The sequence below is a fragment of the Sinocyclocheilus grahami genome, unplaced genomic scaffold (assembly GCF_001515645.1).
Source record: "Sinocyclocheilus grahami isolate Dianchi unplaced genomic scaffold, SAMN03320097.WGS_v1.1 scaffold91.1, whole genome shotgun sequence".
NCBI lineage: Eukaryota > Metazoa > Chordata > Actinopteri > Cypriniformes > Cyprinidae > Sinocyclocheilus > Sinocyclocheilus grahami.
In genome coordinates, this window is record NW_015505270.1 from 1,813,593 (window position 1) to 1,838,119 (window position 24,527).

General features: G+C 36.6%; 1 protein-coding gene across 1 annotated transcript in view; it reads right to left on the reverse strand.

Moving 5' to 3' along the window:
• Positions 1–24,527, reverse strand: part of LOC107587276 (rab proteins geranylgeranyltransferase component A 2-like) — a 55,656-nt gene that overhangs the window by 16,241 nt on the left and 14,888 nt on the right. The window contains exons 8-11 of the mRNA XM_016274993.1: positions 23,417–23,639; positions 7,872–7,949; positions 2,613–2,717; positions 1,159–1,222 (exon numbers count right to left, since the gene is read on the reverse strand). Coding sequence (XP_016130479.1) covers positions 1,159–1,222; positions 2,613–2,717; positions 7,872–7,949; positions 23,417–23,639 — 470 coding nt within the window. The remainder of the gene's footprint in view (positions 1–1,158; positions 1,223–2,612; positions 2,718–7,871; positions 7,950–23,416; positions 23,640–24,527) is intronic.

Here is a 24,527-nt window from a genome sequence, read left to right on the forward strand (position 1 = left end):
GTTGACCGAATGCTCGTTTGGCGACTGTCATTCCAAAGGATGAACGGCTAATTAAAACCAGCCTGAATATTTAATTACGTTTTGTCAAACACAGTCATGTAATATTCCATTTCCACACTGTGTCAAGACACTGATATTAATTTCTGTTCGCCGAGGCTAATGAGCATAAAAATGAGCATAAATTACACCCACTTTTCCGTCCTCTCCTGATCTGCTTTGAATATTCAAGCATGAATTCCTGATGGAGAGCAAATTGGGCTGGGATTCAGAAGGTATGCTGACCACTCCGCTTCTTTTCCTGTACTCTGGTGGACAGCACTCATATTAGCCTAAGAGGATGCTTGCGTGTCACCATCCACTCTCGCATCAGAAAGATTTATTTATCCAATTCTAAACCCGTAACAGCAAACAGAATTACTGTCCTTTCATTGAACGGGTTATTTTTTCCTCTCATAATTCACTTTGGAATGTTACGCTCAAGAACGGGACGTCAAAACTATTGTAACGATCCCACAAATCGGCTCTGATGTTTTGTTGCATCTATGCCTGCTGAATCTTGGACGTGTCCCAAGAATCCATCCAAACGTGATATGCAGCATAAAAAAGATGTAATGCAATACAAGTTGAAAAGCAAAAGTGCAAGGCAGGCAAGAAACGCGCTACACAAACTCTCACATTCACACACACACACACAGCAGAGATGGGTCAATGCCCTTTAAATGTGCATGTGAATATGCAAAGAAAGACAGAAAGAAAGAAAGAAAGTACAGCAACATGAGGCCATACATAGAAACAAAAGAAAATAAATCGAAAGGAAGAACACATGAACAAGCATAAGGAACAAACTAAAGAATGAACACAAATAGAAAAACAAATGAAAGAAGAGAAAAACAAATGAAAGTATGAAAGAATTAACAAACAAACAAATAAAAAAGAAACGAAAACAAAACAAAAAGAAATATAAACTAAAGTACATAAAAAAGAACAAGCAGAAGAACAAATAAAAGTATGAACTGGAAGAATAAAACAAACGAAATAACAAATTAATACATTGGAAAAAAACAACAACAAATAAAAAAAGAATATACAAAACTAAAAGAACAAATGAAAGAAAAACAAACAAACAAACAAACGAAAGAAAGAAAGAAAGCTTAATACCAGCTGATCCGATTCAGAAGGTAGCACAGATCGGTCTGTGATGAGCACTGCTCGAGATATCTGCCTGTGAAGATGGAGAAAGAGAATTAGAATTAAAGTCCTTAAAAAATGACAAGGTGAATAGGAAAAAGAATCATTAGAGACAAAGAACATATATTATGAAGGAGATTATCCGAAAAGAGAAAATTCTAAATGACCTAAGCCACATTTTGCTTTTTCAATTTACAGAAATTGCAATGAATAGTTCATCCAAATATCAATTACTCAGCCTTATATAATTTCCGAACACATATGACCTTCTTTCTTTTGTGTAACAATTAAAGATGTTTTGAGAAATGTTGTCACTGCTCTTTCAATACAATGAATGCATAGAATGACCAGGGCATTTTAAGCTCTCAAATCAATTTTTTGCTTCAGCAAATACAAACTTGGCACAATTTGTATGGTATGAGAAACTTACAACCCAGTGGGGAGATTAACATCAAACCTCACACATGTTTGAATATATGAAATATGTGGAACATATTAAGAGACTGGGGAGCTTGAAAATCTGTAAGTTGAAAAGGCAAAGTGTGATTTAGGATTCGTCACACAAAGATAGTTTAGAATATAGTGCACTACTCATATGGAACATTTGATGATTTCATGTGCTTTTATAGATTTGAACATAATTTGCTTTCATTGTATAGAATTGCGCAGGATGAACATTACTCAAAACATCTCATTTTGCATTTCACAAAGAAGTAATTTTATATTTTAGGAAAAATGTAACCTTATAATTACAATAAATTAAAACTTATAATATGTATCACTTTGGTCATTGGAGGTATAAAGTTTTATTGTAGTAGTATCAAATATATATGTTTATGAAACTTATATGTGTGACCCTGGACCCTGGATAAGGGTCAATTTTTTGAAATTGAGATTTATACACCATCTGAAAGCTGAATAAATAAGCTTTCCATTGATGTATGGTTTGTAAGGATAGGACAATATTTGGCCGAGATACAACTATTTGAAAATCTGGAATCTGAGGGTGCAAAAAAAATCAAATTTTTGAGAAAATCGCCTTTAAAGTTGTCCAAATGAAGTTCTTAGCAATGCATATTACTAATAAAAAATTCAGTTTTAATATATTTACAGTAGGAAATGTACAAAATATCTTCATGGAACATGATTTTTGGCATAAAAGAAAAATCTATCATTTTGACCCATACAATGTATTTTTGAATATTGCTACAAATATACCCCAGCGACTTAAGACTGGTTTTGTGGTCCAGGATCACATATTTGGGTGAAATGTCAACACTGTAGAGCCCCGCTCTTCATTATAACAGCACTACCTGCAGTTGGATGGGATGATCAATATCTGTTTTTCATGGTAGAAATGAGAGTTTGTCATTAATTACAGTTATGAATACTAATTTCACTTTTGTGGGGTATTATTTGCTTACCTGTAAGCTGTGCTCTGTCTTTGTTCATCTCTGATGTACGAATCTTCAACCACAAAATGACTGCAGCTGATCCTCTGACCACGTGTATCAATCACAGCTTTAACTCTATGACAAATGAATACAGAAGATGCATCAGGACAAGAAAAAAATCTCAGTTTTCTTTACCAAAAAAACTGCTTTAATCACAAAAGGGTCAAGAGACGGTCAGGTTATGATTTGAAGATAAAATATTAAATGACTAGAGCATCATATATTAGCTGTCTCACCCTTCATGGGTCAGGTGGTTACTACTAAATGCTCTTCTTATAAAGAGAAGTGGTCTGTCTTTTACATTTATCACTATAGGAATAGGATTTTATTCAAAAAGTCAAAATGAGATGTTAATAATTGTGCATATTGCTGGAATAAATCCATGTTAGATTTTTATTAAAATTTGGGACTTGAAACAAAACCAGTCGTGAACCACTGACTTAGGGCACAGGTTTGACCTTTCCTCCTTTAATCTCTGTAACCGAGAAGGAAAAGAGCGAGTGAGAGAGAAAAAGGAGGAACAGGAGAATCTGTTGGCTTGTTATGTCAAGAGTTATAAATGTGCTTTATAGGGCTCATTATCCAAACTAATGGGCTGGGGGTGACATCCTTGAAATGGACTTTCACAACACAATAAAGGGGCAAGAGAGCGTCTCCCTCCCCTGACGAAAAGTCAGGCCTCGGAATAATTTTCCCCTCAATGCCCAGATTGACTGCAGGACAGATCTGTTTATGTAAATGAAGATTTATTTACTCGGAGGAACTAGCAGAGGAAGCGGAGGGCTTCCAATCAATCGTCATGCAATGGGGTGAAAGAAAGCCATACGGGATACATTACACAAACCTAATAACACCTGAGGGCAACCGTAGTAGGTCGCTTTTGCTCACAGGAAGCTGCTTCGGAGTCAAGCAAACAAACTACTTATTTACGTAAATGACTGCAGGGCTTAACGATAAATTTAGACAGTCTAAGACTGTTTTAGGCCAATTGACAAAACAGTCAGGTCAATCTTACATTGCATGACATACATATATTTTTATGCTTTAACTTGAATATTTGTTTTAGTGTGTATTGAAAATTGAGATTGTTAATTTAGCGATTTCAGCTTTGACTGTATAACTTTCATTTTTTAAAGCAAATTAAAAACCTAATGGATTTTTTATATAAATTCTAGAGTGTATATATATATATATATATATATATATATATATATATATATATATATATACTGTACATATATATATATATATATATACATACACACACAGTTTATGTAGTAAAAAGTATAACTTTTTTTAAATATATATTTTATTTTTAAAAAATTATAATTTTTGTCTTCACAAAAAACCTAACTACAAATAATTTATTAGGTTTTTCATTTGCATTCAAGTAAATTTAAACCTAACGGAATTTGAACCTAATAAAAATAAACATTCTACAGAATATATACACATTTTTAAGCATATAAATGATTTTGATACAAATATCACAACAGTATCAAAAATGATGGAATTATTTGAACTTTGGGCAAGCAGAAAAAAAAATCCTTATTGATTGAGTCCTGGATTGGATTTTGTTTAAAAAATGTTTTCGACAACAATATATCTTTCACAATTATCTGCAGTGTTCTCTCAGTCAGTACTCCATGTAAGTAGTATACAAGTCAGGGTTTCCCATACATTGGTTTATTTGTGGCAGCCCGCCACAATATCAACACTGACTGCCACAAACAGATTTTCCAAAAGGCTTTGACTTCATTGTATAAACATGAGCACTGTTTCAAAATGAAAACGCGGCATGGGTGTTTTTATATGAATGTATATTTTTTGAAGGGAACCGATTGTATTCAGAAAAGTTTTGATGTAATTTTCATTTAATCCTTCTTATAATGCCTGATAAAGTAGTGTTCATGAGAGCATTACAGCCGTTACCGGGGAAACTGCTATTTCTGTTGCTCCAAAAGCGCCTCCTGCTGGCGGAGAATGAATTTGTACTTTCAATAAGCCCGTCTGCTGTTTTATATTTACATTATATGCATATATATTTCCCCCAGGGGAAGTGCCGCCACACACAGAATGTAAGTCTGTAAGTAAACCACCTTCATAAACCACGTCAGTGGCCTCTGAACCAATCAGAGTGATAACCTTGCGTTCAAACTCATTTGAGTTTTACATACTTCTCTGCAAATGTGGTTTTGTGTTGGCTAAACAGATCATATGCTGAATGACACCATGACGGATATTACAAGCAAGAAGCTTATTTGTCTTGGTAAATATTGCATAAAATAGTATGCCATTGTTTTAAATCACTGAAAAAAATCTGTGTACACATTAATTCACGTATGGACAAAAGAGAGTATACGGATTATTAAATAGAAATATTTTAATCAATTTTTTTTACACATTTTGCACGCTTCAAATGGAAACTACATTTTTTCATTTTAGTATTGCTCGCTCATGCAAAAGAAAGTTATTCACAAATAGCGATATCTGTTGCATTACATTTCCAACTTGGATAGTCGACAGCATATGGGTTGGGTGCTTTTTTCAATGTAACCCCGAAAAAGGTATTTTATTACTAAGCAGAAGAAGAAACCACGAGTGACAGAAGAAATCATCACAGGCCTGGTTTTGTTGACATGTGAAATTAATTCGGACAAATGAATACGGACATGTGATTGAGTTGCCTGTCGAGGCGGTAACAAAGCGGACAGCGCTGGACCGTTCCCGCCGCATGGAGTGGCAGGTGGGATTTGAGGGTCTGTAATCCTCTGCTGCATTATTAATCTGGCTCTACCCTTTTCTGCTTTATGTCTGTAATAAGAGCAGACATAAGGCGGTAATTTATGATGCCAGGGAAATTAAAATCATTGTTCAGCCTGCCAGACACCTTGCCAGTTTTTTTTTCACCTTCATAAAACTTTTTCCATCGATGATGTATGACGCTAACCTCCAGCGCAGGGCTGACTCCACACGGGGCGCCACTGGTGGAGGGCATGGACGGTCCACGCTACACTCTAGGCGATGCTTTATAGACTGAGCTCAGGGTCTGATGGACACCTTGGTTTGGAGCTCTGCCAGCTCCCACCCCAGATCCTCACCAGCCCCGGACAGCTGAGTCTGGCTCCAATCCAATATGGTTGAAAGAATTTGCCTTGAAACTTCTAAGTGCTCCAGTTATATTGGGGTTCTTTATTCCATGGCATTGGTGGCGATCAGAAAGAACTTACAGTAAATTATCAATTAAGGTCATCTTGGTTGTTTTTCGTATGCTACATTAAGTTTTGAGGAACACTTCTTCTGCTCAAGTAGAACTGACCGTAGGGATGGCTGACGGCATCCAGGGACAGACGTCACATATCAAAACCGACCTCTGTCAAATGACCTACTAAAAGAGTGAATAAAGTATGTTGGGAGAACAAATTTTGAAAGTTGTTAGATATGTTAGAGTTTAATATGTTAATATGTCAACTACATGATTTTCTGAAAGGTAGATGTTGGTAAGTGCTAGTCATAGAAGGATTGCCACACACAAGATTTTTTTTTTTTTTTTGCACAGCAGCAAAACAAAAACAACCCATTCAGGTTGGACGGATTTATGAATAGGTACGCATGCACATTTTTGCGATTATATTTGATTCTGATTCACAAGCTTTTGCTTTGATTCAATTCAGCTTTCTGTTTGTTTTGATTCATTTTTTTATTTGGTTTTATGTGATTTTCATTCAATCTTATTTCAGTTATAATGTTGAACTATGAAACAAATCCTCTCTGGGGTACTGCTGTAAATTATATGACTCTTCTAGAAAATAACATTTAAATTCAATATTATCTATAATATATAATTACTACTAGATTTTAATAGTATTTTAAAAATTAACAACAGGGTCCAAACTATACTGTATAGTTAAACTGTTATTATAATAATGTTAAAATGATTATACATTGTCCTTTGGTTCACTGGTTGCACTATACGTTTTTTGTTTTGTTTTGTTTTTTTGAGTCACTAAAAAGAGCTGGTTCGTGAGAGTCGTTTGTTCATGAATTGAACTACACTGTATACTCTGTATGTTATAACTCAATTTGGACTCAGGGAAAATGTGACACAATTTGCCATGGAGCTGTCGTAACAGATGTGCTGCTGCGGAGTAGAAGAATGTTTTTTTAATTTTAAGAATTGATACCGAGATCGCAATTAATCAGAGAAGCAATATTTTTACCCAGCCCTAATTGTGTTGATATGCCCGATTACTAGCTTACGAGCAATTTATGATTTTCTGATAAACTACAGGAAAATTCATCTAATTTGAGAGTTGCTGCGCCGCCATGATACGCCATAGCCTTTACACTAGTAAGCTAATGCTATCACATGTGTAAGTGTCCGTGTGCTACATCCAGAGGAATCCAAGCCCCCTGGGTCATTCAACAGCAAGATGAAAGAAACTCAATATATTGCCAAAGAGAAGGCCAAAGAATGAGAGAGGAATAAAGAGAGGGGAAAAACCCCAATCTAACCTAGTTTATGACAACAATCCACCTTTGAAACTCATTAAAGGCCTTTCTGGTGGTGCCTGACGCACATTATCAGCACAGATTAATCAAGGGAGACGGGAGATGAACTCTCATTTTTTAAGAGGCAGCAACAGAGGGCTTTTTTGTCTTCAGATGAAAATCAATTAGTGGAGGTAAGGCCACGAGGAAAAAGCGGCATCACTCATTGCCGGCCCAAGTGGCAGAGTCTGTGATTTGTCTTCTGACGCACATTATCAGCACAGATTAATCAAGGGAGACGGGAGATGAACTCTCATTTTTTAAGAGGCAGCAACAGAGGGCTTTTTTGTCTTCAGATGAAAATCAATTAGTGGAGGTAAGGCCACGAGGAAAAAGCGGCATCACTCATCGCCGGCCCAAGTGGCAGAGTCTGTGATTTGTCTCCCGAGCTCGGCTGCTTAAGGGGGGGCTGGTACCGCTGTCTCCCTGAAAATTAATTTCATATCTATATTCCGAATATCCCCCCCATTCACTCATGTGCGCCATCTCTTGGCCTTGTTTTTGAGTACCCTGTACACAAACGAGCTCTGATCAGCCTTGGGATACTGAAGTGGCGTGAATCAACCAGAGGAGGAAGTAAATCTACTTACCTAATTGAATTTCTGTGTCTTATGAGTTTTTTTTATTTTTTAAATGTGTGTTAATGTATGAAAACTGAATCAGGGGGGAGATACTTCCTTGTTTGCCGCCTTGTCCACAACCAGGCACTGCACTGAGTGCCGCAGACAATAAATTCCTCCAAATACGGCGCACATTCTGCAGGGAGACAAAATAGTAACACCTTACATACACTTGAATGCATTTATATGACATCCAATCTGAATGGACCTGCTAAACAGCCGTAATTGCAGCTGATGGCATGACATTAAAAGGGATGATCACACCTTGTCCACACGAAAAGGACAAAATCCAATTCATCTGACAAGGCAAAAATGTCACCAAGATTTTAAAATGTGTTAACTTCCCAAGTTAAGCTTTTTGTCATATAGTCTTGCAGTTTTGTGGGGATAAAGCCTAGCAGCTTAATATAGACAAGGACAAAGTGATTCACATGTTCTTAAAAAGCTTGGAGACAAACTTAGACAAAGAGGCACAGATTCCAAGATGAATGGTCAGACCGACAGTCAGACAGAAGCTGTGACGTAATAGCTGACATATTTTGCGTGATTGCACATTCGTTGAATTATTTATAATGATACGAATAACCCTTTTATAATAAAAGTAACTGTTCAGATATTGGTGTCCTTTAACATACTGCCATTTCTGCAGTTTTACAAAGGCAACAAGCCATTAGTGGCTGAGTTAGTGACACTTTACATGATTACACTCTAAACCATAGTAAAAATTAGTGAACTGCACATTCTCTCATGGGTTATTCCATAAAAATACATCTAATTAAAATAAATAAACAAAGATGATTTATTTATTGATTTAAAGTCATGATTTATTTAAAGAATTAAGATTTATATTTTAAAATAAAAGGCCATAAGATTTTAAAATGTTTTTGAAAGAAGTCTCTTATGCTCACCAGGTTGCATTTATTTGAAAAAAAAAAAAAAGTAAAAGTAAAAACACACAGTAAAAATATTGTAAAATATTATTACAATTATAAATAAATGTTTTCTGTTTTAATATATTTGAAGTATATTTTAAAGAAGTATTTCTTATTATTACCAACGCTGAAAACAATTGTGCTGCTTAATATTTTTGTGTAAATATATATTGTCATTCAAGATTCTTTGATGAATGGAAAGGACAAAAACAACTTTTGTAAGACTGTAAATGTCTTTACGGTCTCTTTTGAACAGTTCATTGCGGAATTAAAGTATTTACTTATTTAAAAAAATACTAAAAATCATACTGATCCCAATCTTTTGAGTGGCACATATATAGTATCTCACAGAAGTAAGTACACCCCTCACATTTTTGTAAATACTTTATTATATCTTTTCATGTGACAACACTGAAGAAATGACACTTTGCTACAATGTAAAGTAGTGAGTGTACAGCTTGTATAACAGTGTGAATTTGCTGTCCCCTCAAAATAACTCAACACACAGCCATTAATGTCTAAACCGCAGGCCACAAAAGTGAGTACACCCCTAAGTGAAAATGTCCAAATTGGGCCCAAAGTGTCAATATTGTGTGTGGCCACTAGGGATGTAACAATTATTATTATGTATAGTTTCACAAAACTGAAGTCAAACCAATCTGTTTTTGCCTCAAATTTCGAAATTATACAATGTAATTTAGATTAAAAACTGCTCGTGTTGCATGTATGCAGCATCTTTGTTTGGATCATGATTAAAATGCAGTTGTTGCCTCTAATTTTAAATGGAAAGAGCTCAGACAAAGCCTTAGTTTGTTTATATGAAGAGATTTATTTTATTTGTGTTACTTATTTATTTGATTCGGGGCTTATTTTAAAATTTCAATTTAGTTTTGTTATTTACATTTACATTATATTTAAATTTTGTCATTTAGCAGATGCTTTTGTCCAATCAAAACCAACAAAAGAGCAATAATATACTAGTGCGATATTAATATATTATTATAGTGTTATATTTCAATTTCACAAAGGAATGTGCAGCATTTTGTCCAAGCAATAATAAAAGGACACATTTAATTTATAATTTGTCTTAAATCTCATTTTGTAAAAAATAAAATAAAATCGTGAATCGAATAGAATTGTGAAAGCAAAATCGTGAATCTAATCGAATCATGAGTTGAGTGAATCGTTACATCCCTAGTGGCCACCATTATTTTCCAGCACTGCCTTAACCCTCTTGGGCATGGAGTTCACCAGAGCTTCACAGGTTGCCACTGGAGTCCTCTTCCACTCCTCCATGACGACATCACGGAGCTGGTGGATGTTAGAGACCTTGCGCTCCTCCACCTTCCATTTGAGGATGCCCCACAGATGCTCAATAGGGTTTAGGTCTGGAGACATGCTTGGCCAATCCATCACCTTTACCCTCAGCTTCTTTAGCAAGGCAGTGGTCGTCTTGGAGGTGTGTTTGGGGTCGTTATCATGTTGGAATACTGCCCTGCGGCCCAGTCTCCGAAGGGAGGGGATCATGCTCTGCTTCAGTATGTCACAGTACATGTTGGCATTCATGGTTCCCTCAATGAACTGTAGCACTCATGAAGCCCCAGACCATGCCACTCCCACCACCATGCATGACTGTAGGCAAGACACACTTGTCTTTGTACTCCTCACCTGGTTGCCACCACACATGCTTGACACCATCTGAACCAAATAAGTTGATCTTGGTCTCATCAGACCACAGGACATGGTTCCAGTAATCCATGTCCTTAGTCAGCTTGTCTTCAGCAAACTGTTTGCGGCCTTTCTTGTGCATCATCTTTAGAAGAGGCTTCCTTCTGGGACGACAACCATGCAGACCAATTTGATGCAGTGGGCGGCGTATGGTCTGAGCACTGACAGGCTGACCCCCCACCCCTCAACCTCTGCAGCAATGCTGGCAACACTCATACGTCTATTTCCCAAACACAACCTCTGGATATGAAGCTGAGCATGTGCACTCAACTTCTTTGGTCGACCATGGCGAAGCCTGTTCTGAGTGGAACCTGTCCTGTTAAAACCGTTGTATGGTCTTGGCCACCGTGCTGCAGCACAGTTTCAGGGTCTTGGCAATCTTCTTATAGCCTACACCACGTCTTTATGTAGAGCAACAATTCTTTTTTTCAGATCCTCAAAGAGTTTTTTGCCATGAGGTGCCATGTTGAACTTCCAGTGACCAGTATGACCAGTCCTGCTCCCCATTCACACCTGAGACCTTGTAACACTAATGAGTCACATGACACCGGGGAGAAAAAATGGCTAATTGGGCCCAATTTGGACATTTTCACTTAGGGGTGCACTCACTTTTGTGGCCAGCGGTTTAGACATGAATGGCTGCGTGTTGAGTTATTTTGAGGGGACAGCAAATTTACACTGTTATACAAGCTGTACACTCACTACTTTACATTGTAGCAAAGTGTCATTTCTTCAGTGTTGTCACATGAAAAGATATAATAAAATATTTACAAAAATGTGAGGGGTGTACTATTGTAATAATATTTCACAATATTACTGTGTTACTGTATTTTTGACTAAATAAAAACAGCCTTGGTGAGCCTTAAGAGCCATAGGAGACCTCTTTCAAAACATAAAAAAAAATCGTAATTATTCTAAACTTTTGACAAGTAGAGTATATATACATTAACAAGGCATAAATATAGACCAAAATAAATCCATCCATCCTGGGTGTACACCGCCGCCACCTTGTATGCAATGGGCAAGAAGGCAAGAGGTTAGGTATTAGGTCGCATAAGCATGTCTAAAAACACAGATGGTGAGATTTTGCTGTTCTCTCCAAGCTTAAGAAACAGGGCAGGAAAAAAAAACTTCTGGCCTTGTCTGCCCAGATTAATATAGAGACATGGTATCTTAATAAAGTGCACAGATAAAAAAAAACAGAGAGGCTAAATCTGCCAGCAATCATCTGGGCCCGTCTCCTGTCCTCTGCAGAACCCCATAGAGGCAGCGGGGAAGCCCTTTGATGTCATTAACCCTAACTGACAGACGTTTAAGCTGATATTACTCTAATTAACTGCCCGCTGTCGGCCGCAATGATGCAGTCGGGCAGAGTGCGTGGGCACTGCCTTTCCCTCTCCAGGCCCCAGCACTCGCCCTGGCGACATCACTCGCCATCACGGCTAAATTAACAGTTGTGAAAATCCAGTACCCCCACAAGCCCCTGCTCTTTATAGCCTCTAAATGGCATTTCAGTTCCTATCAAGACGGGAATCAGGGGACGTGATTTTTTAATACGGTAGCAAAACAATGGAGGCCATTAATAGCTCAACGCCATGACAGCGCGCTCACCGATGATTTATGAGTTTGTGTATAATTTGATTATGCTATTAATTCCACTGATTACAGCTGCAGCGAGTGTGGAGAAGGTCACATCCAAAATAAATCTTCAACAACTCCCTCTTTCTCGTCACCTAACACCCTACCCCCCTTCACCCCACCGACATCCCCACAAAACAACTGCCTCCAACTAGTTATTTCTGTAATTAAAAAGTAATGTAACAAGAAGCACAAACAAGCTTCGGGCTCTAATGGCAACATCACGGCAGAGCTTCAAATAAATTGAACAGAGCCTTGTATAGACAGAGGCTTTTTTCATGCCGCCGGAAACGCAATGGTATGATATCCTAGTGTTTTCAGAGATAACAGGTTGAGATAGCTGAAGGCTGCAATCCATAATGAATTTCACTTTGCGAGTTAAGATGCTCTACTTTGTGTTATTGATATTGATCTATAAAAAGGATATTAAGGTAAAATAAAAAAAATGGACATTCTTAAAGCTACCTGGTACTATAAGTCTCAATTTGTGCAACAATATTGAAAGCATACTAGTGTTCAAAAGTTTGGAGTCAGTAAGATTTTAATGTTTTTCTAAGTAAACAGTAAGATTGTGAAAAAGTGTCACATAATCCTTCAGAAATCAAATCTAACATGCTGATTTGGTGCATAAGAAACATTATTATTGTTAAAAACAGTTGGACTGCTTCATATTTTTGTGGAAAGAGTGATACATTTTTTTTCAGGATTCTTTGAGGAACAGAAGGTTCAAGAGAACGGAATTTATTTACATTTAGACATTTAACAGACGCTTTTATCCAAACCGACTTACAAATGAGGACAATGGAAGCAATCAAAATCAACAAAAGAGCAATGATATGCAAGTGCTATAACAAGTCTCAGTTAACTTAACGCAGTACACGTAGTGAGGTTTTTATTTATTTTTTTATCATATAATAAATAAAACGAAAACAGATAGAATAGAAAAAGAATAGAGCAAGCTTTTTTTGCTTTTATTAATTGTATAATAAATAAAAAGAAAACAAATAGATAAAATTCCAAATAATTAGAGAAGCAAGTGTTAGTTTTTTTTTTAAAGAAAAACAAGCAGTTAGTAAATAGAGTATGAATCTGAAGTAATGAATTTAGGTAAAGGGGTGCAGAGCCAGTGGTGGTTAATGCCTTGAATTTTATGCGAGCAGCTATTGGTAACCAGTGCAAATTGTAAAACAGAGGTGTGACGTGCATTCTTTTCGGCTCGTTAAATATTAATCTTGCTGCCACGTTCTGGATTAATTGTAAAGGTTTGACAGAACTGGCTGGAAGACCTGCCAAGAGAGCATTGCAATAGTCCAGCCTGGACAGAACAAGAGCTCGAACAAGGAGTTGTGAAGCATGTTCAAAAAGAAAGGGCCTGATCTTCTTGATGTTGAATAAAGCAAATCTGCAGGACCGGACAGTTTTAGCAATGTGGTCTGAGAAAGTCAGCTGATCATCAATCATAACTCCAAGGTTTCTGGCTGTTTTATCGAGTATTTTGCAAAGACCTTTCAAAACACCCCTACAGCATGATTTAGTCTAATAAATGCATTTAGAATTATCACAAAATTCAAGATATGGGGACAGAAAATGTATATATTTATATAATTTCATATAGTTAATCAGTATCACACAGAGTGCGGTAAAAATTGCCATGATTACAAACGTAATATAGATTTTTTACTACAGTTCAAAATACTAGAAGTTAATTAAGAGACTTGCATTTTAGACACCATATTGCTTGTTTTTGCTCTATTTCGACAACAAACATAATTCCAAACACAGCTACAGCGCTGTTTTGCATCTCTGAGCAACATGACGGTGTTTCGTTCCTGAATGAATCAATCGTTTAAATGATTCGGTTAGCACAATAACACACTCAGCAAAATATCGTCTAATTATCGTTAAAATCTCAGAAAATATCGGGTTAATATTTTTTGTCAATATCGCACACCCCTAGTTGAAGGTGATGGTCCTTTATCCAGCAAGAAATGTCTGTTAGACATGCTGAGATGCAAGCAGCTACCGTTGGATCATCAGGATGGAATGAGAGGTAGAGTTGACTGTCATCAGCATAGCAGTGATATGAAAAGCCATGTTTCTGAATGACAGAACCTAGTGAGGCCATGTAGACAGAGAAGAGAAGTGGTCCAAGAACTGAGCCCTGAGGCACCCCAGTAGCTAGATGTTGCGACTTGGACACCTCACCTCTCCAAGATATCTTGAAGGACCTATCTGAGAGATAAGACTCAAACCACTGAATTTGAAACATTTTTTTTTTGTAACAATGCAAAAGTCTTTGCTTTCATTTTTTGATCTATTTAATTCAACCTTGCTGAATAAAATAATTAATTTATTTCAAAAAATGTTTTGAAAGGTAGTGTAACTAAGTATATAACAAATATATAAGATAAATAATACATTTGAAAGATGAATGAAAGATAATTAAACCAAATTATATAATATATTATATATAATTATTGATGAATTTAACCCCATTTTATGCACAAATGCACCTACTCACTCCTTCAGGTTAATTAAATTAGTATGTCTAAATCTTAAAATAGGCAGAAACTATTAGATTATTCCATGTTTTCACACTGTGTGTTGTGAAATTGAGTCCCTCAATTGTTCACAGTGTGAAAAAATGGATCTCAAAATCCTAGTCATTGTTGTAAAATGCTTAGGTATGAAGAATATGCAGGAAAACCAAAGCATGTGAAGGACCTGGAGGATTTTTCTGAAGAACAGTGGGCCATTTAACTGCTCAGGAGGGACTTGTGAACAACTTGTGAAACTCATTATAAAACAAAAAAAGTTGTGAATCATCCAAGTAACGGCAACAAGGTAAAGTTCCCACAGCATTGTGAATAATGTAATGGGATGTGTTCAATAAAAACATGAACGATTATAATTGTGGTGTTTGTCTGTACATTAGGGCTGAACGATTAATTGCATTTGCGATAATATCGCGTTATGAGGCTGACATGGTCACATGACACGCAAGAGTAAAGAGGTGTGTTCGACTTGAAGATCGATGGGTGTAGCCTATGACATCAAAGTACGGTGAGAGAAAGCATAAGGAGACGTCCGCGCTCTCTAATAGCTCTCGCACTACTTTGATGACACACTCCCATCGGTCTAAGCAGCGCTGCTTCAAGTCGAGCTCGGGCCTTCAGCAGAAAAAAAAAAAGGAAGAAATAAAACAGTAAACAGCCAAAGGACATAATTAGAATGGGAGATGGATCGGTTTGTGAAAGCGAAGAGAAAAGTCATAGATGAAGTCGCACAGAACCAGGCAGGTGCTGGTCATTTAAAAGCTAAATGCAGAAAATGTGACGAGGCATATCTTGCTCTCAGCTTCACTCACCAGGTCTATACCGGACGCTACAGATGTCGCATCGTGCCACAACAGCTCTACATTAGACGCGACAAAGCGACCGTTGCAAATCATTTTAACTAAAGAGGTGTGTTCGACTTGAAGATCGATGGGTGTAGCCTATGACATCAAAGTACGGTGAGAGAAAGCATAAGGAGACGTCCGCGCTCTCTAATAGCTCTCGCACTACTTTGATGACACACTCCCATCGGTCTAAGCAGCGCTGCTTCAAGTCGAGCTCGGGCCTTCAGCAGAAAAAAAAAAAGGAAGAAATAAAACAGTAAACAGCCAAAGGACATAATTAGAATGGGAGATGGATCGGTTTGTGAAAGCGAAGAGAAAAGTCATAGATGAAGTCGCACAGAACCAGGCAGGTGCTGGTCATTTAAAAGCTAAATGCAGAAAATGTGACGAGGCATATCTTGCTCTCAGCTTCACTCACCAGGTCTATACCGGACGCTACAGATGTCGCATCGTGCCACAACAGCTCTACATTAGACGCGACAAAGCGACCGTTGCAAATCATTTTAACTTTGTGTCAGTACGTCATAAATAGAACAAGCCATCAGTTTAATGTCGGGTTTTGTTCTATCGCGTCGCATCCAGTGTACACAGCGTAACTGATTATAATGGTTCTACAGTATCAAAGAGTATAGGTCTTCTATACTCAGAGGCGGAGTACATTTTTTGAGTATTGTACTTTACTTGATTATTATTTTTTCTGGGAACTTATGACTTTAACTTCACTACATTTGAAAGACAAATATTGTACTTTTCACTCCACTACATTTCTATCAAGGTCCTCGAAGTAGAAAGTCGTTACTATGTAGCAGCTTTGAAAGTGATGATTTTTTTCAGACAGTTTGTCAGTAATCACTCTTGTAGGGCTACATGAAGAGATTTCCCAGCATTTTTTAAAACACTGACCAGTTACAAATGTGATATTTATTTACAACAATTCAATAATAACAAGTTAATATTGTGGTATATATTAGACACAATATTGTCTGATTTTGCTAAATTGTTTATGTGAAAATATTACCTATAAAGCTACAGAAGACCTGTTGTGCATCTCCTAATAAAACACAATAGGTGTTGGACTTGAAGCAGCACTGCACAGACCGTTCTGTGTGTGACATCAAAGTACTGCGAGAGCAATTAGACAGAATTTTTAGGACTTGAAGCAGCACTGCACAGACCGTTCTGTGTGTGACATCAAAGTACTAGACAGAATTTTTTAAATTTTTGTTTTGATGTCAAATAAGTTTTGCTTTTTTGTTAAAGCAGTGTTTCTATTGTAAAGTTAAACAGCTACAGCTGTGTTGCTGGGATTTAAAGCAGGTTTAATTTTTTTCCTTCCTTATCACTCTATATTTACAGGATTTCACTGTCCACTCTGTTCAAATGTGGATGAATGGCTACACATAGATGTGAGCACACACTGTCAGAGCTGTGTGAGATCACTACCATCCTGCTTTTGTGGGGGTGGGTAGGGGTGTTCAATTTTTTCCCCATAGGTTTTTAACATTCTAAAAGCTCTTTATTCCAAAGATACTACAAGCTAGTCATTGTATTCAGTAGGTGTAATGTATTCTAAGTTGCTTCAGAAGTATTGCAAATATTACGTACAACAATAAAACAATGCATTGACATAAAAAAGGAAATTTACTTTTGGTACTTAAGTACTTTTAAAAGCAAGTACTTCTGTACTTTTACTTAGGTAAAAATCTGTCTTTACAACTTCTACTTGTAATGGAGTACTATTTGACCAGCAGTATCTGTACTTTCACTCAAGTAATGGAGTTGAGTACTTTGTCCGCCTCTGTCTATACTCTTTGACTGTATTTTGCCGCTCGCATCCAGTGTAGACACACGGTGTTTAATGTCGTTGGTGAGGAGGAAAGCCTATGTGTGTCATGTCATGAAACCCACAAAAAATAAATAAATAACAGAGAGAGAATAATAATAAAATTAATAATAACAGTTATTCTCTCTATGCTATTTTTCAATGTTTCAAGTGATGCAGGTGTCTTTTCCCCTGTAGGTTTTTTACATTTAAAAAAGCATAAATTTTTCATAATGTTTAGTGAAATTATTTGGTAGTCTGAGGTGGGATGGGGATTCGGGAAAGGGGGCAGATTTTTTTATAGGTTTAAAGGGGGGCGCGACCAAAAAAGTTTGAGAACCACTGGTCTAAAGTTAACAGACAGTGTTTAGTGCAGTCTACGTGTATACATATGTTTATTACAGTGGCTTTGAATTACCTAAAGTAGTGTGGTAAAGCAACAGATTTGTTTTTATATTTCTGCAATCTACTTTAATTTGTGTGATTTGTTACTGACTTTCATATTGTTTACACCAGGCTTATTTGTCAGTGCTTTATGTAGTCATAATTATTACATGCTTACAAGGTTGGAAGTTCAACAAATCAGTCAATATACTACTGTGATTGTAGTTGTTAAATAAAAATGTCATTCATATCAATTCATGCATCAAATAATTTGTAATTTCATCATAACATATAGGCCTGGCCTAAAGAAAGGAACATTTATGTTTAATCTATCTAATAGTGTGTTGGTCATACTATAAAATGATTTATAGCTTGTCTTTGTTGAATAATACAGAACATAGTGTGACATCAAAGTACTGCGAGAGCAATTAGACAGAATTTTTAAAATTTTTGTTTTGATGTCAAATAAGTTTTGCTTTTTTGTTAAAGCAGTGTTTCTATTGTAAAGTTAAACAGCTACAGCTGTGTTGCTGGGATTTAAAGCAGGTTTAATTTTTTTCCTTCCTTATCACTCTATATTTACAGGATTTCACTGTCCACTCTGTTCAAATGTGGATGAATGGCTACACATAGATGTGAGCACACACTGTCAGAGCTGTGTGAGATCACTACCATCCTGCTTTTGTGGGGGTGGGTAGGGGTGTTCAATTTTTTCCCCATAGGTTTTTAACATTCTAAAAGCTCTTTATTCCAAAGATACTACAAGCTAGTCATTGTATTCAGTAGGTGTAATGTATTCTAAGTTGCTTCAGAAGTATTGCAAATATTACGTACAACAATAAAACAATGCATTGACATAAAAAAGGAAATTTACTTTTGGTACTTAAGTACTTTTAAAAGCAAGTACTTCTGTACTTTTACTTAGGTAAAAATCTGTCTTTACAACTTCTACTTGTAATGGAGTACTATTTGACCAGCAGTATCTGTACTTTCACTCAAGTAATGGAGTTGAGTACTTTGTCCGCCTCTGTCTATACTCTTTGACTGTATTTTGCCGCTCGCATCCAGTGTAGACACACGGTGTTTAATGTCGTTGGTGAGGAGGAAAGCCTATGTGTGTCATGTCATGAAACCCACAAAAAATAAATAAATAACAGAGAGAGAATAATAATAAAATTAATAATAACAGTTATTCTCTCTATGCTATTTTTCAATGTTTCAAGTGATGCAGGTGTCTTTTCCCCTGTAGGTTTTTTACATTTAAAAAAGCATAAATTTTTCATAATGTTTAGTGAAATTATTTGGTAGTCTGAGGTGGGATGGGGATTCGGGAAAGGGGGCAGATTTTTTTATAGGTTTAAAGGGGGGCGCGACCAAAAAAGTTTGAGAACCACTGGTCTAAAGTTAACAGACAGTGTTTAGTGCAGTCCACGTGTATACATATGTTTATTACAGTGGCTTTGAATTACCTAAAGTAGTGTGGTAAAGCAACAGATTTGTTTTTATATTTCTGCAATCTCCTTTAATTTGTGTGATTTGTTACTGACTTTCATATTGTTTACACCAGGCTTATTTGTCAGTGCTTTATGTAGTCATAATTATTACATGCTTACAAGGTTGGAAGTTCAACAAATCAGTCAATATACTACTGTGATTGTAGTTGTTAAATAAAAATGTCATTCATATCAATTCATGCATCAAATAATTTGTAATTTCATCATAACATATAGGCCTGGCCTACAGAAAGGAACATTTATGTTTAATCTATCTAATAGTGTGTTGGTCATACTATAAAATGATTTATAGCTTGTCTTTGTTGAATAATACAGAACATAAAGAGCTTTAAAAAAATTGCATATTAAATCGCAATCGCAATATTGGTAAAAAAAAAATACAAAAATTTGCAATTAGATTATTTTCCAGAATCGTTCAGCCCTACTGTACATGATAAACGATGACATTTTATGACCAATTCAAATGCAAAAAAACATCAAATTCCAATGGGTTCACATACTTATTCATGCCATTGTAAATAAAAAATAAATTGAAATGAAGTTACAAAAACTAAATAAATAAAAGGGCCTTTCTACTATTTTTGTTTGTTTGATGAGAACCCAAAAATTACAGCTCACCCTCTTTAAACAAAAGAACAAAACATTTTGCGCAATTTCTCAGCAGATAGTCAATAATGGGCCGAAATTGAAGCCATTAATCTAAAAAATCTTGAATGCATCCCTTGTGACCTGTTAGATTTCAGTCTATTAAACAAAAGGAAGAAAAGCTTGACTCGCTTGATTAAAGCAACACAACACAAAAAAACAAAAAACCTGATGCCACATTTGGACATGCTGCTGCTCCTCCTCAAAAGCCAAACCAGGTTTGGGAGGGGGGAAAAAAAGTAGTGCCCATGGGAGGCCCCCAAACGTTTTATTAGCGTTCTGTGTGCGTCGACAATAAATCCCCTTACCGTGCAGGAGACGCTAAACAAACAAAATTACCCCACACAGCAAAGACCACTTACCGGTCAGGTTCATTGCCTGCAAATTCGCTTGTAATCTAGGGTGCTGGAAGCCGAGTGGGGGGCTAATGGTTGGCCAATAATTAAAAGAAAACAAAGCGCCATGCTGGCTGGCAGGCCTTTCTCTGCGAAAATTAAATCCTGTTTGGATCTGAATAAATTAAATGTTTATTGCTCCCCGAGAACACACGGTAAAGGGGGAGGAAAACGAATGACAGAGGAAACGCCACGTATGAGGGAATGCTGCAAAGACAATCATCGGCTCTAATTAATGCATTTCCCCGTCCTCTCAATCTGTTTCTGTTTGACTGTTGTCTGATTGGAGCACCGCGATCGCAGGTGCAAATCATAACCTGTCATGGCCAAATGTGTTTACCGGGCTGAATGGATCACGCCAGCTCCAAAAAACATCCTGGCGACTGAGATGGGGGAACCGGAACGGAGCGCGGAAGACAGAAGATGGCAGTCAGAGTGCCAAAGGTTATTTAGAAATTAAAAAGTCTCTGCTGTCAAAACTTGAGGGATAATGCGGGTGAGGACGGTAAAGCATTTCATCACTATATTAGCGGAGCTGCTCGCTGATCTGTGAATAACTGAGAGAGTGAGCATTATTGAGTTTGCACCTCCATCTATCCATCTATCACCTGCAAGCAGGTATCAGCGTGATGAATGAACCCGCCTCCCTCGCTTGCTCTCGCCTTCTGACTTTTGTCTCTCAATCCCTCGCTTTTGTCCCCTCTGAGGTCCGTCTCTTTCCTCTTCTCCCCCACTCTTTGATCTCTTTTTCCTCCTGTCACTTCTCTCTGAAGTTCTTCATTTAAGCCTTTTAATTCTCTAGTAGACTCACCTGTATGCTCTGACATTCTGTAACTGTGTATGTAACTCACGTTAGCAAATGGCAGTGTATAAGTCGGTATACATTTTGTAATCAACTGTGAAATTGAAATCAATTTCTGAGTGAAAATTGTTTGTACACCAATTTTTTTTTTCAGTTTCGTAGTGACTTTAAAGGAATAGTTCACACAAAAACGCACATTTTGTCATCATTTAATCATCCTCATCTTGTTCCAAACCTGTTTGACTTTCCTTCTTCTGTAGAACATAAATGGAGATATTTTGAAGAATTCCAAGCTACTCTTTTCCATTTAAAGAAGCTTTTTTTATGCAAGTAATTATTTATTTTTAAAAAAGGTCCCAGGGTATCTGAAGAATTTTTCAAATCAAATTTAAGACTTAAGACCTTTAAAAAAACAATACCAATGCTGTATGTCCCTACAGAACAAGCTATATAATCTCAAAATAAATCATGTAACTCAGATTAAACAGGCAGCAAAACAGGGTAACTGCAAATTTAAAATAATCAAGACATGTTTTATTCAGTATATACATAAATAATTAAATTGGTTTGTGTACTATATACCAATATATTTGAATTTGAGGTCAACTGATATTGGATTTTGGTGGTGATAATGTGTTTAAAGAAAAGCAATAACTAGGTTATTGTGCTAATACTAGTCAAATCTATTTAAATAATGTTCTTAGTCTTTCCTTCCTTTCCTGAGCTGAATTAAATGCCAAACAGAATATTGTGTGACCAAGATACCAAAAATGAAAAGATGCATCAGTTTAACAATCACATTAGACCACATCATGCTTTTTGTATAGCCCTCCCCATATTTAAGACCTCTTAAAACGATAATTAAGACTTGTGTTATATAAATATAGATATTTAAGACTTTTTATGACCTTACATTTGATAAAACTGAATTTAAGATATTTTAAGACTTTTTAGGACCCATAGGGACCCTAGGTCAATATTGCACACTGTATTCCAAGTCTTCTGAAGCCATGCAAATAGCTTTGTTGTTATCTGCTATGTTTTCTAGGCTATGCTTTCATGTCATTTGTGCTTGATGACCCAAATAACTTTCTCTATATGGAAAAGAGCTACCAGGGCATTCTTCAAAATGTCTACTTTTGTGTTCTACGGAAGAAAGTCATTCAGGTATGGAATGACATGAGGGCGATTACATTGGCATTTGTAGGTGAACTATTTCTTTAGCAAACATGGCCTTTCCCCTTTTTTTGAGATGCATTTTACAACATCCATTTTGTAAACCATCATTGACCATTAAAAAAAGGTGTTGAATCTTCAATTTTAAAATGAAGTTACGGAGAAAGATAAAGTCAGCGGCGACAACTGTTTCTTGCATTCCCTCCGCAGATGACGGACAGCTTGCAGGTGGGTTCATGCCTCAGTGCGCTAGCATGCTTATCTGAATGTCAGCAAGGGTGATTAGTGGAAAACTATGGAAATCAAAAATGCTAATTAATCTGCCTCACAGACGAGGCGCATTAAAATTCGCAGATCTCTCAGATGAGACACGCCAAGCTTAAATTTTGAGGTGGAGGGTTAAGTTGCCTTTATGTGGAATTATGATAAAATTGTATTACTGAACATGATTACATAACAGCAAAAACTGTTCAGAAACTTCAGACGACACAAACGCAAATTTAATAGACTAATATGAAATATTGATGTCTATCTGACACGTTTTCATTGTAAGCGACATTTGGCAATTGCTCTGATATTATTGGCCTGATCTATTTCAGCAAATCAGCTATACAACCTTATTGACGTAAACAGACTTTTTTTCTAAGAGCAGATCTCAAAGCAGAGATTGGAGTCATATGTGCATTTTAGATAAACACTCGACTGCTCTGCTCGCCTTTGGGGAGATGTTCTCTGTAACCTGGCCTGACGCCAGCTCATGGTTTCTGTGATGATGATTCCTCTCAGCGGCACGCGGCTGAAGACTGCTCGTCTCCAAGTGCCACCGTTTCACAGCACTGCTCCCAGCAGACTCAAAGTGCTAAAAGCAAACACTCACGGTCCTGCGGAGCCCTGACCCTCCTCCTAACGGCCTGCTTCCTCCCTTCCCCTTCAGAGCTGAGAGTATGTGATTTGTAAAGACCGTAGAGTTGAATATTAAGGGGTATATATATCATGTTTTCTGTCCGAGTTCCACATTCGTTTTTGCCCAAATGTCATTATTTTTGAGTTTGAGTTTTTTTAAATATTTTATTTTATTTAAAGTAAAATGTTTTTATGGTTTTAGTTTGTGAAATGACCTGACAAAGTCATCTGCTCTATTCTGTAACAGTATCCTGTATAGTTTACCTGCAAAAGCATTGTGGGATTTCTCCCAGGCCGTACAGAGGGAACAGGAAGGGAGTGTTGCCGTAGCGACCCAAGCATCGTAGGAAGTGCTGCGTGGCCTTTAGTCCTTCCTCCGTAAGGGTCTGCTGCGTCACCATAGCGATGGAGTGCAGGATGAAGTCTTGCAGGTTCTCAGTGAGCTTCTTGTTCTTCAGGAACTCTCTAAATGGTTTCTCGGTACAGTCTACAAATAAGGACAATTTCAAATCTGTTACAGTGTAAAAGGATAATGAGACCTCCCACTAGGCCTGTCACTAATGAATGAAAAGCTTGTGTATTTTCAAAATGGTTATTATTGCATGTTGAATTACACTGTAATAACATAAAAGCAGTAATTTACCTTATGTCAGTGTGACTTAAATTCAATACAGCTACATTTTTAAAGGCAACATTAAACAGCAATCAATTCAGTGGGCAATATCCACCTAATTTTGTAATGCGAAAGTAAGCCATTTTCTACAAATATGCGAAACTTCTGATTAATTTACTGGATTAGGTAAATAACAAGAAGAATAGCAAAATGCAGTAAACGGTCAAATTACTTGTGCTACAAAGCAATGTGGTCATGATTACAATAATAAATGAAAATAATATGATAAGAAATACCAGTTTGCAGTATCAAGCATAGCACACTGTTTTTGTACAGTTAAAATATCTGGAAGCGAATGAGACCTGAACCCTCACACATTCAAGTTACAAATGTCCTCACCTGTTCTAACATTAAAAATAGTTAACACGGATTGTTAACACGGAACTGGACATTTTTCAACCGGCATAAATTTGAGTACTGTTTCTATTGTGGTATTGTGGGAATTGGCTTTTTTATATTTATTGATGATTATTCATATTTGGCAAAAAGGTCTTCGATAAGCCATGGTAGGACATCCAAAAAATAAATTGTGTAAAAGAAAGTGCATAGATCAAAGAATACTCTTATCGCAACCTAATTTTTGCTTGGATTAAAAATTGAAAAAAAAAAATGCTTTTTTAATAAGTTTTTATTTTCTGTAGTTTTCTTAATCACTTTTCTGAAAATGTGTATGTATATTATCTATAATTTTTCATTCAAATT